Below are 16370 nucleotides of genomic sequence, written 5' to 3' on the forward strand. Positions count from 1 at the left end.
GTGAAACTAGTCCTCCCCAATAAGGAGGACGTCACAGAGCTCTTTGACTCAAAAATCTTGTCGGTCTCTAAGGTGCTACGAGACTTGAATCTAGCTGTTCTGCTGCAGACCAACACAGCTGTCTCTGAAGTGATCTTCATTGCAACAAGGATGCCCGTTTAAGAAAGTAGCTGAGGGATGCCTCTTAATACACCCCGCTTCCCCCGACCAACCTAGGAAGGATACACTTTAGCTTTCTCGGGATCGACCAAGGAGTATGCCGAGATGAGCTGGGCCAGGGTATGGATGTCCTCTGGGCTCTGCCTGCAAAAATAAAGCGGTGCAATTGTCGTGGCTGTAAGAAATCTAGAACGGAAACGGTCAGCAATCCAGCGCAGCCTGCCCCTTCTGCACAATGACAACCACGTGAGTTATGCCCCGATTAATTTCACGGAGCGACAAGCACGTTTAGAGGGACACGAGGCCTCTGAACTTCTCCTTTGGAAGACCCGAGTGTACAGGTGGCTGGTGGGAAGCACACCCCATGAAGATGCTTGTGAGCACTACTAATGTCTCCCTTTCTTCTTTTTGTATTTTTCTGTGTGTGTGTGTGTGCTTGCATGCCTGGAAGCCGTTGTGACTTCTGGCGACCCCTATTGCGGCCAGGATGTTTCCCAGAGATGGCTTGATATTTTGCCCGCCTCTGTGTATCCCGGCCCTGGTCTTCCCTGTATTTTGCCCGCCTCTGTGTATCCCGGCCCTGGTATTCCCTGGAGGTCTCCCATCCAACTACTAGCCAGGGCCGGCCCTGCTTAGCTTCCGAGAACTGACGGGATCGGGCTTGCCTGGGCTATCCAGGCCAGGGCTCTAATGTCCCCTTTCAAGGGCCTCACGCTGAAGCCCCTTCCTACCAGACGCACTTCTGTTCTCGGGGAAGGACTTACTTCCACAGTTCCTCTAGATCGCGGATGGCTTCCTTCTTCCGGCCATGCTTCAGCTTAAAGTTAGCCGCTTCCCTGATGAGCAACAAATGAACTGAAGACTTTGGCTGAAAAACAGTACCTGCTTATGTTATGTTATGCAACTGGACGTGACGGATAACGGTCACTCTCTCTTTCTGCACTGCCGAAGAAGCACGTCCGCCCACGTAACCTTCACGGGACCCGTAAGTCAGTGCCCACGCACACCAGGGTGTTTTGTTTCTAAGGGCTGCGATATCAAAGATGGGAATACCGCATCTAAACCAAGAGCCTGGCTGCTCCGCCAGTTCCCACTAATCACTGCTCCTTCTGAAAAAATAAAATCAAATGTCCAATCCTCACGTTCAGCGGACGGCAACCGCAAAGCAGGGAAGAGATTTCTACAGATGCCCAAGAAGCCAGACAGCATCTGGCTGTAGAATCCTGAAGCTGGGTTAGGTACAATGTTCCCTCTAAGATGTGGAGTCTTGTGAGCAAAAACTCTACTTTGTGAGCTCCTGGCATTAAAGTTGTGAGCGAGTGATTTGGCTACTGCATAAATTAGTTTGCTCTGGAGCCATCCTTCCTGCGCTGAGACAAAAATGTGTGAGCCAGAGGCTAAAAAACTGTGAGCTAGCTCACACTAACTCAGTTTAGAGGGAACACTGGTTAGGTAGGAGGTTTCCTGTCAGCACAGATTCCGGCCCACCCCCATCTCTATTGCTCTCTGTCCCCCTCTAAAGCACCATTATCCTCCCCAGCCCTGGGACCAGAGCACAATGTACATGGCAGTGTGCACACGCAGGGGGGTGCTCCTTAAAGCAGCCTTCATGGTGGAAGGGAGATTCGAAGTAGTCCCTTCCCAGTCGACATTCGCCGGCACCACACTGCGCCAGTTTCTACAAAAGTATGTCTCATTTATAGACGGTATTACAATCACAGAAGCTTTGATGATCAGAGCTAAGACGAGGATACTCCCTCCATGGCTTGGAAGCATCTGTGGTTCTTCTGATCACTCTCCCCCAATGTGGCACCTCTCCACGTTCCAGGAAACGTGCAAGGGGGTGGGAGCCAAAGCTGCTGCCAGAAGCCTGAGAACCAGATGGCAGAGATGCAAGTGACGGCAGGAGCCAGCGCCTCTTCGTTTTCCCCCTTCCTTGGAGGGTTGAGGCTGGGGGCTGGCTAGGACTGCTCCTGACAGTAGAATCACCCCATCCCTTGCTGAAGCTTGCTTGGAAGGCTCGGCCGAAGCAGTAAATCACTTAGGGAAGCGGGAAGCAGAACTGAGTGTCGGTATTTGGGGTTCACAAAAATTTTCAATTACAGTTTGTAGCACAGCAGTCATTCAGTCATGGAAGGGTGTTTCGGGAAGCAGCACTGACGACCGTATCGCCAACAGCAATGAACTGAAATGCATGAGAATTTCTCCCCCCCCCCACTGCTATTATCCTTCAACAACGCGAGTTCAAAATAAAAACAATGTGCATTGCGCCCACACAAATACAGACTCCAGGCACCCCATCCACTGGCACAACCATCTAACAATTTACTTGCCTGGGATTTTTCATACCACTCAATGGTTTGTGTCAAGACCTCGATGGCGCTATCGATGTCTTCTTCGTGGCTGTACATCATGACCAAGGCCGAAACCTGCAACCGTTTAAAACGCAGCATTAGATTCGTTGATCTAGAAAGCGTACATGCTGCCTCTCCAGAGACCTGCTTGAGATTACTTATGACTAAGATAATAAAACAAAGTCCTTCAAACACAACCCAGAGGTCATTTCGGGGGGGAACGCGGTGGAACGCAGTTCCCCCGGGTGAGGTGCAGGAGGGCGGGGCACATGACAAAGCCCCGCCCCCTGCTTCCGGCCACCCCGCTTCCAGCCCTCATTCAGCCAGGAGGAGACAGGAGAAGAGGGAGGGTAAGTTGCTTCCTCCCCGCCTCTCCCCACCCCTGCCTGCCTGGGGCCAGGGAGGGCCTTGGTGGGGCTTCCTCGCACTCCCACTGGCCTTGCAGGTCCACCCCCGGGCCCCTGATGTCAGGGGGTGTGGCATATGCTAATGAGTTATGCTAATGAGTTCCCCTAGCTCTTTTTCTACGAAATGACCCCTGACACAACCATTTATTTATTACTTATTAGGTTTGTATACTGCCCTCCCCGAGAGTGGGCTCAGGGGGGTTCACATCAAACTCATATAAAACACATAAAATCCGTTAAATAATTTAAAATACGATTCTAAAGCCCAGTAACTGTATGGTTCCATCATACACATACACATACATAGACCTTTATTGGCATAACACAGCAGCAAAGAGAACAATGAAACAAAACCATCATACAATTCTGGCCCCCCACGTTACATTAGCGATGGGGGAAGAGGGGCAGAAGCAAACTGAATCAAGTGGTTCTTAAGAACTATTAACCTGGCAAGAAACCGTTGCTGTTAAAAACCGTTATTAAAAACCCTTGCTGTCCTCAGTTATTTTTTCTTATGCCAACAGCTTTATTACTTTATTAAAGATGAAATCTGAAATGATAAATCGCACTGATGTAACACTCAACAGACATCAAAACGTCTAATTCGTAGCTCAATTCGGTGCAGAGTTACTCCAGTGTATTCCCATTAAAATCAATGGTCGTAGAGTGGAATAACTCGGCTAGGGACTGCTCTGTAAGAATCACACAAGGCACTAGAAATGATTATGCGCATGCTTCTCTTTAGGCAGTTACTCACCATGCCTGGCTTCTGCCTTAGTTCTTCTATGCTCCTCAGGATGACGCATGCTTTGGTAATGTTGCCTTAGACATAAAAACCAAAAAGCAGTTACCCACAGTGCCTTTCTCCAGTTCTCAGCTTGGAGGTTTTGTTCTCTGAAACAGGAAGGAACCCTCTTTTTCATTCGAGATGGGTGAGAGAGAGATGCAGAAACGTTTAAATAGGCCTCTGTGTATGCTGCGGTTCTACAGGGGCCAGGTGCTTGGGAATTTCAATTTTCACTTACACAGAAGCCACGTTTCTAACCCTTATGACATCAAAACTCATGGAAATATTTTCTGTGGAAGTTTCAGTAACTTCAGAGATGGCTGAATACAATTTCCAGTTGACAGGGTTATGGCTTCAACGCCTTGCATAGCCTAACTAAATTAGAATAGACTATGCCAAGCAAAGAAAAAAATATATTTATTTATTATTCAAATTTATATCCCGCCCTCCCCAACGGGCTCAGGGCAGCTAACAATAAGAGCACAAAGCCATGATAAAACAGTTAAAAGCAGGATAAAACAATACAAAATTACAATAAAGTGCTGGTGCTCTGAAAGTTCATAGTTCCAAGATGGGTTCTGGAAGATGGACCCAGAACAACGAAGCAGGTTCCAGGACGATGCTGCCTTCCGATCTTCGGCCCAGGGCCATCATGCACCTCGATGGCATCCCCGCTCTTTGCGGTAGCAGTGCAGTGGTGGTACAGTGGCGGCGGCTCCTACTCGAAAGCCTGGCGGAAGAGCTCCGTTTTGCAGGCGCTGTGGAACTGCACAAGGTCCCGCAGGGCCCGGATCTCCTCCGGGAGCTCATTCCACCAGGTAGGAGCCGCCACCGAGAAGGCCCTGGCCCTGGTCACAGCGAATTTGACGTCCCTGGGGCCTAGGGTAACCAAAAGATGTTAGGCCCCCGACCGTAATGCTCTTGGGGGAACATGTGGGGAAAGGCGGTCCCTCAGGTATGCCGGACCCTGGCCATAGAGGGCTTTAATGGTAAGAACCAGCACTTTGAAGCGAATCCGGTACACTATTGGCAGCCAGTGCAGCGCCTTCAGCACAGGCTGGATATGGTCTCGCCTAGAGAGACCCATCAGCAGCCTGGCTGCTGCATTCTGCACTAGCTGCAGCTTCCGGACTTGCGACAAAGGCAGCCCCAAGTAGAGAGCGTTACAGTAGTCCAGCCTCGAGGTGACCGTTGCATGGATCACTGTGACCAGGTCATCGCGGTCAAGGAAGGGAACCAACTACCAAGCCAGCGAAGATGATAAAAGGCTGACTTGGCAGTGGCTGCTACCTGGGCCTCCATTGTTAAAGAGGAGTCCAGGAGCACACCCAAACTCCTAACCCTCGATGCTGGCACCAACCCCGAACCGACCCGACCTAGACCCAGGACCTCCGTCTTCGCCGGGTTTAGTTTCAGCTGACTCAGTCTGAGCCATCCAGCCACAGCTTGCAACGCCCGATGAAGGTCATATGGGTCGGAGTCCGATAGGCCGCCCAGCATCAGATAGAGCTGGGTGTCATCCGCATATTGATGACACCCAAGCCCATACCTCCGGGCAATCTGGGCAAGGGGGTGCATGTAGATGTTGAACAACATCGGGGACAGCACTGTCCCCTGAGGCACCCCACAATCAAGAGGGTGCCTCCGGGACCGCTGATCCCCAATCGCCACCCTTTGTCCCCGACCTTGAAGAAAAGAGGCAAACCATTGAAGGGCAAGCCCCTGAATCCCCACGTCAGCAAGGCGGTGAGTCAGCAACTGGTGGTCGACTGTATCAAATGCGGCCGACAGATTGAGCAACAGCAGTGCCGCCACACCGCCTCGATCCAGATGCCTTCAGAGGCCGTCAGTCAGGGTGACCAACACTGTCTCCGTCCCATGACCCGGGCGAAAGCCAGACTGGAAAGGATCTAGGACTGAAGCATCCTCCAGGAAGCCCTGTAGCTGTATTGCCACCGCCCTCTCAATGAGTTTGCCCTAATAGGGCAGATTGGACACCGGCCGGTAGTTGGCCAATTTGGCCTGGTCCAAAGATGGTTTTTTCAGGAGGGGACGGACCATCGCTTCCTTGAGTGCCCCGGGGAACTGTCCCTCCGAAAGGGTCTTGTTGATAATCTCCCGCAGGGCATCTCAAAACCCCTCGTGGCCCACCTTAATGAGCCAGGAGGGGCACGGATCAAGGTCGCACGTGGTTGGACGTACAGATACAAGCAATCTGTCAACTTCGTCCAGGCTGAGTAGGCTGAAACATTCTAAATCCAAAACTGGAGACGCGGAAGGGGCCTCGAGTTCGCTCACTGTTTCAATTGTGGCGGGGAGGTCGCGATGGAGTGCCAGGACTTTAGCTGCGAAATAGCTCGCAAAAGCCTCACAGCCAATATTCAATTCCCTAACGTTTTGCCTGCCCTGTGGCAGCGCTGTCAAAGATCGAATCGTACTAAACAGTTGGGCTGGGCGTGAACTCGCAGATGCAATCCCGGTCACATACAAATCTTTCTTAGCGGCCTTGATTGCCATCTCATAGGATCTCATAAACGTCCTATAAGATGCTGCTGACGCCTCGTCACAAGCGCAACGCCACCGTCTCAGTTCTCGCTTCAGCTGCCGCAACTCCTGGGTATACCAGGGCACTCGCCTAGAACGAGTGCAGAGAGGGCGCCTGGGAGCGATCTCGTCGGTGGCTGTGGAGAGCCGGCCACGCCAGTCTTCCACAACCTCATCTGAGCTGCCAGGGGGCCTCAGATCCCGCAGGGCCATCTGGAACCGCACAGGGTCCATTAGGCTCCATGGGCGAGCAAAAATCCGCTCGCTGCCTAAACAGGGTCGGGGTGGCACCTTCAGACGGGCCTTCAGGGCCTGGTGGTCCAACCATGGCACTGCCACAGCAGTGATCCGGTCCACCGTCACCCCCACCGTGAAGATCAAATTGAGCGTGTGACCGGCCCGATGTGTGGGGGCCGATACAAGTTGAGACAGTCCCAGCGCCACCATGGATGACACTAGGTTCGTAGCCCGGCTGGAGGTTGCGTCCTCGGCATGGAAGTTGAAATCATCCAGGACAATCAGCCTTGGGTGCTCCAACGCCCAGCCTGATACGGCCTCCAGCAGGGACGGCAGGCTACTGGCCAGTGCATTAGGCGGCTGGTACACCAGCCAAATCGCCAAACTCTCCTCAGCCTCCAGCATCACGCCGACACACTCAACGCCCACGATCTCCACGGACGAGAGCGCCCTTCAGGAGTAAGCCTCCCAAATGAAAATAGCCACTCCTCCCCCCCGCCCCCGAGTTCGCAATTGGTGAAGGACCAAGAAACCTGGTGGAGCGAGCTGGGTGAGAGCTACCGTCTTCCCCTCCCGCACCCAGGTCTCGGTCACGCATGCCAGGTCGACCTGTTGTTCTGCCACAAAATCCCGAAGGACTCCAGTCTTGTTGTTAATGGACCTGGTGTTGCACAACACCAATGACGGAGGGGGGTTAGAAATCCTGTCCCCACTGCCAGCCACCCTTGGGATGGGCCGTAGGCTGGAAGGGCGCTGAGTCATTCTGTTTCTCCGCGGCCTTCCCTTACTAACCTGCCTAGGCCCACTGCAAAACTTCTCCCTCCCCACGAGCACCGGAATATACTGGCCAAGCATGTCACACAGGTCGGTCTCTGCTGAGCTTCAGACCGCAGATGACCAGATGGCAGATGAGGCCACAGAGTCCAATCCCGGTACAACAGAAAATCTATCTAATTTCCCTGCTACTAACAGAACTGAATGCCATTAAACAACTACTAATCTAATCTAATTTAGCTGATCCTACCAGGAGACCTAACTACTTCCATACAATCTAACTCCCTGGTAATCACAAAAAACTGCAGCTATGCCGTCACCAGTAAGGCAGATTTGTTCGACCTGCAATATTTGTGCAGTTGCAGAACTCAGCTTTTTTTGGTCTGGAATTTGTAGTTTCTTAAGCACCACTAAAGGTGTCTCCCTCTGGGGAAGAAATCATTAAGACAGTGCAAACCACCGAATGCTGCAGCTGAATGCCAGTGAAGCCTCCTCCCAAAGAAACAGTACCTTGAGCCACTTTCAGCTGCGCCATGGTCAGCTTAATCTCTGCTGCTTTCTCGGGGTGCTGATCTGCAAACTCCTAAAGAAGCAAGGAGCAGGAAAAACAAATCAAGATTTCAAGGCTTCAAAATTTACAAGGCAGGAACTGGGAAGTGGCTGACTGCTGCACAGAGGAAGCATATGCCAGTTGTTTAAGCATCCAAACTGTTCTGGATGCTTCCACTCAGGTGTGATGCAGATACAGGTGTGCCATTAAACAGCCCCTAGGCATCTAGTTGGATATTGGGTCATTCTTCTCCTGGCAAGAGGCATACCTCAGCAAGGTTTCTGGTACAGGACACGAGTCAAAATATCACTAAAGAATCTTGCCTCTATTTTGTCCTTTTAGTAAAACACAATTATTTACACTTTTTACATGAACTTGCCTAAAATAATATAATAACGCTTCCTACTAATTTTACCTAGGTCATTAAAGGACAGCAACCATTTGAGCTCATTATTTATTTCTTAACAAAAATAAACAAGGCCACAGGCAAGGAGCATCTTTAAAGATGGTGTTCCAGATCAATTCAGTTTCCTGTATTTACAGGTTTTCAAAATCATCTTCCAGCAAAAGCAAGCTGTCCCACCTAACAGGGCTCTCATTCTTAACTAATTATCTCATAATGTCTATTTTCTTCAACATGTTCGTTCACTCTTGCTACTGTTTATCCGAACAAAGAAGATAAAATAGGGATTGCAAGTTTCTCCAGGGCTCTTTTTGTAGAAAAAGCCCAGCAGGAACTCATTAGCATAATAGGCCACACCCAAGAGCAGAAACTCATTAGCATATTAGGCCACACCCCTGACAGCACAGCTCATTAGCACATTAGGCCGCACCCCCATGTTACCAGAAGTGTGGTCATCCAGCCACACCCACCTTTCCCTTCTTATTCTGTTTACCTTGTTTGTTGTCAAAACCCAGGGCCTTTTTTTGTAGCAGGAACTCCTTTGCATGTTAGGCCACACACCCCTAATGTAGCCAGTCCTAATGAGTTTCTGCTGTTGGGTGTGGCCTATTATGCTAATGAGTTCCTGCTGGGTGTGGCCAACTTGGGAGCCAGCCGGAACTCCGTTCCTGTGCGTTCCTGCCACAAAATAGCCCTGCGTATGGCCATTCTGGCCCTCAGCCAATACAGCCAATCTTTGAACTTCTGTACTTAGTTAACTATTCTGCCCTTTCTCAGACGCTTCTTGCACCTGGGCCCAGATATATTTTTATCTATTGGTATTAATTATGCTACTCTCTTCTATGAAAGGTCTGTTAGTCCTTTATTTCTTACCTCCGTTAAGGCTACTCTGGTCTGGGTTTCTGGACTCCCTTATCTGGCACGTCTCATTGTTCAGCGGAGAGACCAGGCCACCCCTGATCTGGCCTCCAGAAGCAACCTCTGACTCTTTCAGCTAAGACCAGCAACTCTTCCCCTGTACTCCTGGCCTTATCCCTGACAGTTTGTGAGGATGCTAACTGTTTGTAACGGGAGACACGACGTCTTGTCATGCTTAAATACGACACAATATCTTAACTACTGTTAAGGCCTGAATGCAAACCAGAATGTGAAACGATGGTTTGAAGTGACTTGGATGATTAACCCTGTCGAGGCATTATATGGGCAGCAGGCAAACCCAGGGTGAGGGCAGTTTCCCAGCTGCTCCAACCTCCCTCTGCTTGCAAAGTGATGAGCAGGACTTGCTGGAGTATCCCTATACACATCTGCTGGGACTTAGCCAGCTAAGCCATAATTCCAATGTCTGTTTGGTCAACCTCAACAGCATACTGCACAACCTACCCCACGTTAGATGACTAGAACAGCCCTATGTGGCCACATGTTCTTTTGCATCTTTGCATGCTCCCCCTGTCTCATGTGCAAGTCCCCTCCCCGATTTCGCTTTCAAAGTCAGTTTTGGGGTTGGTCGGTTTTTGTGCTGGAATTTCTGTCCAACTATGGCTGGCTCAAACTACAGCCTGCAAACTCACTCATCACCACACTGCGGTTGACAGGTAACCAGAGTCAGCATGTTTATCGACACAGATGTAATGAGGATGAACTATACACATGAACATGTGCTGTCTTATACAGAGTCAGACCTCTGGTCTATCAAAGTCTGTAATGTCCTGCCTGCTGGCAGTGGCTCTCCAAGGTCTCAGGGAAGAGGTCTTTCACACTGCCTGATAGCTTTTAACTGGAGATGTCAGGGATTGAGTCTGGGACCTTCTGTATGCCAAGTAGATGCTCTACCACTGAGTTAGGGCCCCACCTGAAAATCGCAGTCTGCTATGAGAGGGGATGAGGAAGAAGGGTATAAGCTTCTGGAAGAGACTGGGAAGGACCTGGTTGGTCCAACCGCAGTGAGTAATAAAGAACCACACTCAACATGGAGCCAGAGTGAACAAGGAGAGGGCAAATAATAATTAGCCTGGAACTAGTTCCTCAGGATTATTATTATAATATGGCATTGTGTGTAGCATAGCAAGGAGATCCTAAGATTGTCTGGCGACCAGACGTTCTAGCTCCTTAGCATTATGCACCACTAGGTGGCGAGCTAGACTTTTTTTTAAGACAAGAGACATTTCAGAGGTGGTTTGCCATTGCCTGCCTCTGCATCCCTACCCTGGTATTCCTTGGAGGTCAGCTTTCCAAATATTAGCCAAGACAGACCCTGCTTAGCTTCTGAGATCTGATGAGATCGGCCTAGTCTGGGCTATCCAGGTTGGGACAGTTTTCCAGGAATGTCTCCCAGATTCACGACCAGTTGGTCCAGATTTATGTACTGCCTTTGGGTGTGGTCTCCTTAGAGGCAAACCTGCTGCTTATTCTCTCAAGCAAGGAAATTACAGCCTACCTGCAGAAGGTCTATTGCCTTGGTATGCTGCTTCTCACGACACAACTGAGCCGCCTGGATTAACACAGGAAGGAGGTGTTCGGGGCTCTGCGACTCTAAACTTGATGATAATTTGCGACACTGATCGGCCTGCGGGATAAGAGGAGGGGAGAGAAATCCAGTTAGGGACGCAGATTATACAAGAAAGAAAGCAAAGTTTATGTGTCCAACAACAAGCAATGAGCGTGAATGTAAGAGGCACAGCAAGTCCACCTCACTGCAGCTCGCTACATGGATTTTGGTATCCCAGTCAAAAACCATGATAATGGATGTTTAGCTGACGTGGCACTGTTTTACCAGACTGCACAGCACACCATCCAGGCCGACAGTCAGCACAGCTTTGTACCCATCCTGCTTTCTCCATTTTGACCCTGCCATAAGATCCACTGGTCGGAATGCATGAATTTATTTATTTTATGCGATTTATACATGATTTGTGCAAGAAGAGGAAATGCCTGGAGAGGCAGATGAGGAAAGAATGAGAAAGAAGTTTCCCTTGTAATGTTTACTTCTGCTGACGATGCAGTGAAAGTCTAAGCTGCTTCAGCCCTTCTTCTGGCAAGGCCTCAGCACGAACTTGCACAAAGGAAGAGCCTCAAAGAGGAAGTGGAAAACAGGATTCCCCCTCCCAATTAACAACTGACAGGAGAAGAGGAAGGGACAAAATAGGAAAGAAGAAGAAGAAGAGATTGGATGTGTACCCCACCCTTCACTACCTGAAGGAGTCTCAGAGCGGCTTACAAACTCCTTCCCCTCCCCACAACAGACACCCTGAGAGGTAGGTAGGGCTGAGAGAGCTCTGAGAGAATAGCTCTTGAGAGAGCAGCTGTGCCAGAACTATGGCTTGCCCAAGGTCGTCCAGCAGGTGCAAGTGGAGGAGGGGGGAATCAAACCCGGTTCTCCCAGATTAGAGTCCACACACTTAACCACTACACCAAACTGACTCCTAGTTTGGAACAACAAATAACCACATCCAAAACATCTACAGGAGATTCACAGTTCACTAACTAAAATGATTTTGTAAACTGATCTTAAGACAAATCCAGGAAAGTAGAGGATTGCACTGTACAGCCCTAATAGCGCTATATTAAATATATGTACTTGGGTGGACTGCATGAGAAAACGATCTCCCAAGTCACAGACAACTTGCCTGTGGAACGCTTTTCTGATTGGGTGAAGAATTCCCGTCTAGGCTTATCCCTGTATGAAAGCTTTCTTTAAAGTAGATATTTTTACGCATATGGAGCATTCATTCATAAAGTTTCCCCTATCTGCATTCTGGAATGGTACAATCACCAGAGGACTGTATCTCTCAGTTCTCCTGAATGAGTAGCACAGTTCCTAAGGACAGACAGACAGATGACGTACTGAAACAATCAAACGAGCCTAGCTTAATACCTGGTTGGTGTACATGGCCAGCAAAGCTTTGTTGAATTCTATTGCTTGGAGCTGCTTTTTGGAGAGTTTATGCTCCACGCCTTCTGCATTGGTCAGCTTCACCTTTTTCTTTGAGTCAAAAACATTTTGGTCCTGTGGAAGGCAAATGGCACAGGGTGAAGGGATTTATCTAACGGGGCAGGTCTGCAAAGTGGCACATGGCCACACTCCTTTTCCGAGTGGGGCACAAATGCATGCAAGAGTGCCGGGTGGGGGACAAATGTTCAGGACAAGAACGTTTTACAACTAGACAACTGCAAGAGGGCAGGGCCAGCGAGAGTCAGTAGCCACGAGAGCCGAACAGAAGCTCCAGGTTTTGAAGCAGTGAACTTCTGAATGCCGGTTACTGGAGAGCAAAATGGCAGGGGAGGGTGCTGACGCCCAGTTTGTGGGCTTCTAAGAAGCATCTGGCTGGCACCGTGGGCAACAGGATGCTGGATTGATCTAGCAGGGCTCATCTTGCATTCTCAAACCCCCTTGATGAATAATCTTGGGAGCTCTATACCTTATTGATGGTAATGATGTTATTGGCAATGACTGCAAGCAATCCCACATCTGTTGGCCTGTAAAGAATGGAACACATTTACAAAAGATACACAGATCTCCCCCCCCCTCCCAAAAAAGGTGGTCAGAGGAAAGAAAACAGATCAGAGAAGCCCTTACTTCAGTTTGATTATCTGATTGTAGAGTTGCAGAGCTTCCTCCGTGTGACCCTGCAGCTGCAAAATATAAGCCATCTGGCCACGAATGATCGCCAGCTCAGACTCGATATCTTCTTCAGTCACATCCTGAAGGAAGGTATTAAAATAAATGTTAACATGCCAACTTCATGACAGTGGCCACGAATGATCGCCAGCTCAGACTCAATATCTTCTTCGGTCACATCCTAAAGGAAGGTATTAAAATAAATGTCAACATGCCAACTTCATGACACTTGGACTTCATCTGCTTGCAGCTTGAAACGTAATTCAATGCCCTGGTTATTACATTTCAGCCGCCACCAGTAATGGCACTGGGAACTAATCGCCAGAGATCACGAGGCACCGGGATGTTCTCCTCCACAAGCTCCACTCAAATTAAAGGGGCTCGCACCAGAGAACGTTTCCTGTGGCTTATACCCAATAGGATGGCTTCCTAGAAAAAGGATGGTCACCCAAAGACTAATTAGATTCGAGGCCCAGTAGCCCCTTAGAGACCAACAAGAGTTTCAGGGTGTAAGCTTTTAGGAATGAATCCGACTCTAGGGTTGCGGTGCTCATCTCCGTTTCAAAGCCGAAGAGCCAGCGCTGTCCGAAGACGTTTCCGTGGTCATGTGGCTGGCATGACTAAACACCAAGGTGCACGGAACGCTGTTACCTTCCCACCGAAGTGGTCCCTATTTATCTACTTGCAATTTCTTGCTTTCGAACTGCTAGGTTGGCAGGAGCTGGAACTAGAGACGGGAGCTCACTCCGTCATGCGGCACACTCGGGTCTCGAACTGCTGAACTACTGACCTTCCACAGCCTGCAGTTTAGCGACTTAACCACTTGAGCCACCGCAGCTCCTTCTCTAAGGGGCTACTGGACTCAAATCTAACTGTTCTACTGCAGACCAACACGGCTACCCTTGGAAACCATCCAAAGAGTGCACGTGAGTCATAGTTGCGGACTTGTCCCAATTATTTCAATGGCAGAATTAAGCAAACGTGTCGATCCTACACAGAATTCAATAGAACTCAAAAGGTACTTTCCTTGACCTAGGTGGCCCAGGCTAGCCTGATTCTCATTATATCCCGGAAGCTCAGCGGGGTCAGACCTGGCTAGTATTTGGATGGGAGACCACCGAAGACGTCCAGGGTCGCAACACAGAGGCAGGCAATGGCAAACTGCCTGAAAACCCTACAGGGTCACCATAAGTTGCCTGCAACTTGATGGCATTTTCCGCCACTACTGCAAAAAATATTTTGCTTTGCCTGTATCGCACACAAAGCGAGCGCAGCTACTTAAACCCATTTCTGGCTTGAACCAGGGTAATAAAAGAAACCCTAGGTTCTTTTTGGTTGTTTCACAACTGACATGAACAATGGCCCTGGTTACCAAGGCTGCCTAGGCTAATTCTGCATTGGAACAGCCTTGGGGGAAAGCATTCACTTGGGCAATTTGCACAGACAAACCAGGTGGGATGCGGGGAGATCGGCAAACAAATCTACCCTGTGTCTTTAAGGAGCAAATTGCAGCCATCGATTCAAGTCAGGGCTCGCACAGGGAAGGGAGAGAGGTTTTAAGCCTACGTTTCGGCAGCCCTAGAAGCAAAGAAAGAGGAGCGCCTGTCTTCCTTCCTTCCAAACCCAATCTAATTTTTTAAAGAATTTTATTAGTTTATATATAGAAAGAGGGAAAGGGAAGGGGGGGGGGAGAATGCAAAGTTCTATATAAAAAAACCCAATTTAACGTTCTGCATGCAAATCTTCTCCTGAAAGTTTCATAACTAATATAACCATCTTTCTTATTATTGTCAGCAAGCTGCCAATAGGTCTTTTCCGTGCATATGAGATGTGTCTGCCCCCCCCCCGCCTTTCCCTAACTGGCTTGGACTCTTGTGCGCAGGTCCCCCCTCACCCTCAAGCGCTCATCATCAACTGCATTCCTTTCCATGTACGCTAGCGTTGCTTTGAAGGAACCTTATCAGCCAAGGCTACAGGTGGTTCGCGTTTGGAGGCTTTTGCTTAGTCTATAATGAACAGTAGTGTGAGAACAGAAGAATTGTTTAATCAGCTATAACCGTTGCTTTCTCAAGGTTTGAGCGCGAGATGAGCCCTCAAGGCGGGCGCGGGAACCATATCTATTGGCCCATGTTATTTTGAACTTGCTTTATTATACCAGTCTCAAGCCCTTTGTGTTATTCTGAACAGAACCAAGTTCAATCCTCCTCAGCATCCCCGGTTTAAAACAAGGGTTGGGCAGCAGGTGATGTGAAAGACCTCAGCTCGAGACCCTGGAAAGCCACTGTCAGTCTGAGTTGACAGTTCTGATCTTGATGGACCAAGGGTCTGATTCAGTAAAAAAGAGTTTCCCATGTTCAAGAGATATGCCTGGAGCTATGAGCAGCTGCAATTTACTTTTTGAAAACACTGCGACGTTCCAAGCAAGGACCTCCCAGAGCCTTGTCTAGTTGGCCCCTTCAAGTTTAGACCCTAAACATCAGGATTATAAATGAAAAACAAGATGGCCTACCCCTAACTGGATTTATATAAAGGTAAAGGTTCCCTTGCTCGAAAGCCAGTCGAATCCGACTCTAGGGTTGCGGTGCTCATCTCCGTTTCAAAGCCGAAGAGCCAGCGCTGTCCGAAGACGTTTCCGTGGTCATGTGGCCGGCATGACTAAACACCAAGGCGCACGGAACGCTGCAGTCACATGCCCACTGCTGTCACATGCTGACTGTCACTTCACTGACACCTCAGATCAAACTCATCTAAGGCCAGTCTTACTATTATAAGTGTATCACGACAAAGTGCCCTCCCTGGTCCCAGAAATTCTTCTTCCATTTTTCCTTTTAGTATATTTGTAAACCCAATCTAAATTCAGGGGATGGAGGAGGAGGAGATGGTGTTTTCACCTGATGAAACCATTCCAGGTTAGAAGGAATAAAACCCTCTTCCCTGCCCCAATGGCTCTGATCCACTGGGGACATGGCTCAGTAGTAGAGCATCTGCTCAGTAGGCAGAAGGCCCCAAGTTCAATCCTCCTCAGCATCCCCGGTTTAAAACAAGGGTTGGGCAGCAGGTGATGTGAAAGACCTCAGCTCGAGACCCTGGAAAGCCACTGTCAGTCTGAGTTGACAGTTCTGATCTTGATGGACCAAGGGTCTGATTCAGTAAGAGAGTTTCCCGTGTTCAAGAGATATGCCTGGAGCTATGGGCAGTTGCAATTTACTTTTTGAAAACACTGCGAAGTTCCAAGCAATGACCTCCCAGAGCCTTGACTAGTTGGCCCCTTCATGTTTAGACCCTAAACATCAGGATTATAAATGAAAAACAAGATGGCCTACCCCTAACTGGATTTATATAAAGGTAAAGGTTCCCTTGCTCGAAAGCCAGTCGAATCCGACTCTAGGGTTGCGGTGCTCATCTCCGTTTCAAAGCCGAAGAGCCAGCGCTGTCCGAAGACGTTTCCGTGGTCATGTGGCCGGCATGACTAAACACCAAGGCGCACGGAACGCTGTTACCTTCCCACCGAAGCGGTACCTATTTATCTACTTGCAATTT

The 16370-nt window shown here is 49.3% G+C and overlaps 1 protein-coding gene across 1 annotated transcript in view; it reads right to left on the bottom strand.

Annotated features, from left to right (window-relative positions):
- SRP72 (signal recognition particle 72kDa) overlaps positions 1-16370 on the bottom strand; it is a 32349-nt gene that overhangs the window by 4339 nt on the left and 11640 nt on the right. The window contains exons 7-15 of the mRNA XM_015406965.1: positions 12789-12913; positions 12631-12688; positions 12087-12218; positions 10650-10778; positions 7773-7845; positions 3678-3742; positions 2493-2588; positions 924-1027; positions 226-303 (exon numbers count right to left, since the gene is read on the bottom strand). Of these exons, the coding sequence (XP_015262451.1) occupies positions 226-303; positions 924-1027; positions 2493-2588; positions 3678-3742; positions 7773-7845; positions 10650-10778; positions 12087-12218; positions 12631-12688; positions 12789-12913 (860 nt within the window). The remainder of the gene's footprint in view (positions 1-225; positions 304-923; positions 1028-2492; positions 2589-3677; positions 3743-7772; positions 7846-10649; positions 10779-12086; positions 12219-12630; positions 12689-12788; positions 12914-16370) is intronic.

This window comes from Gekko japonicus, unplaced genomic scaffold, assembly GCF_001447785.1.
Source record: "Gekko japonicus isolate JY-2015 unplaced genomic scaffold, Gekko_japonicus_V1.1 scaffold2226, whole genome shotgun sequence".
Classification (NCBI taxonomy): Eukaryota; Metazoa; Chordata; class Lepidosauria; order Squamata; family Gekkonidae; genus Gekko; species Gekko japonicus.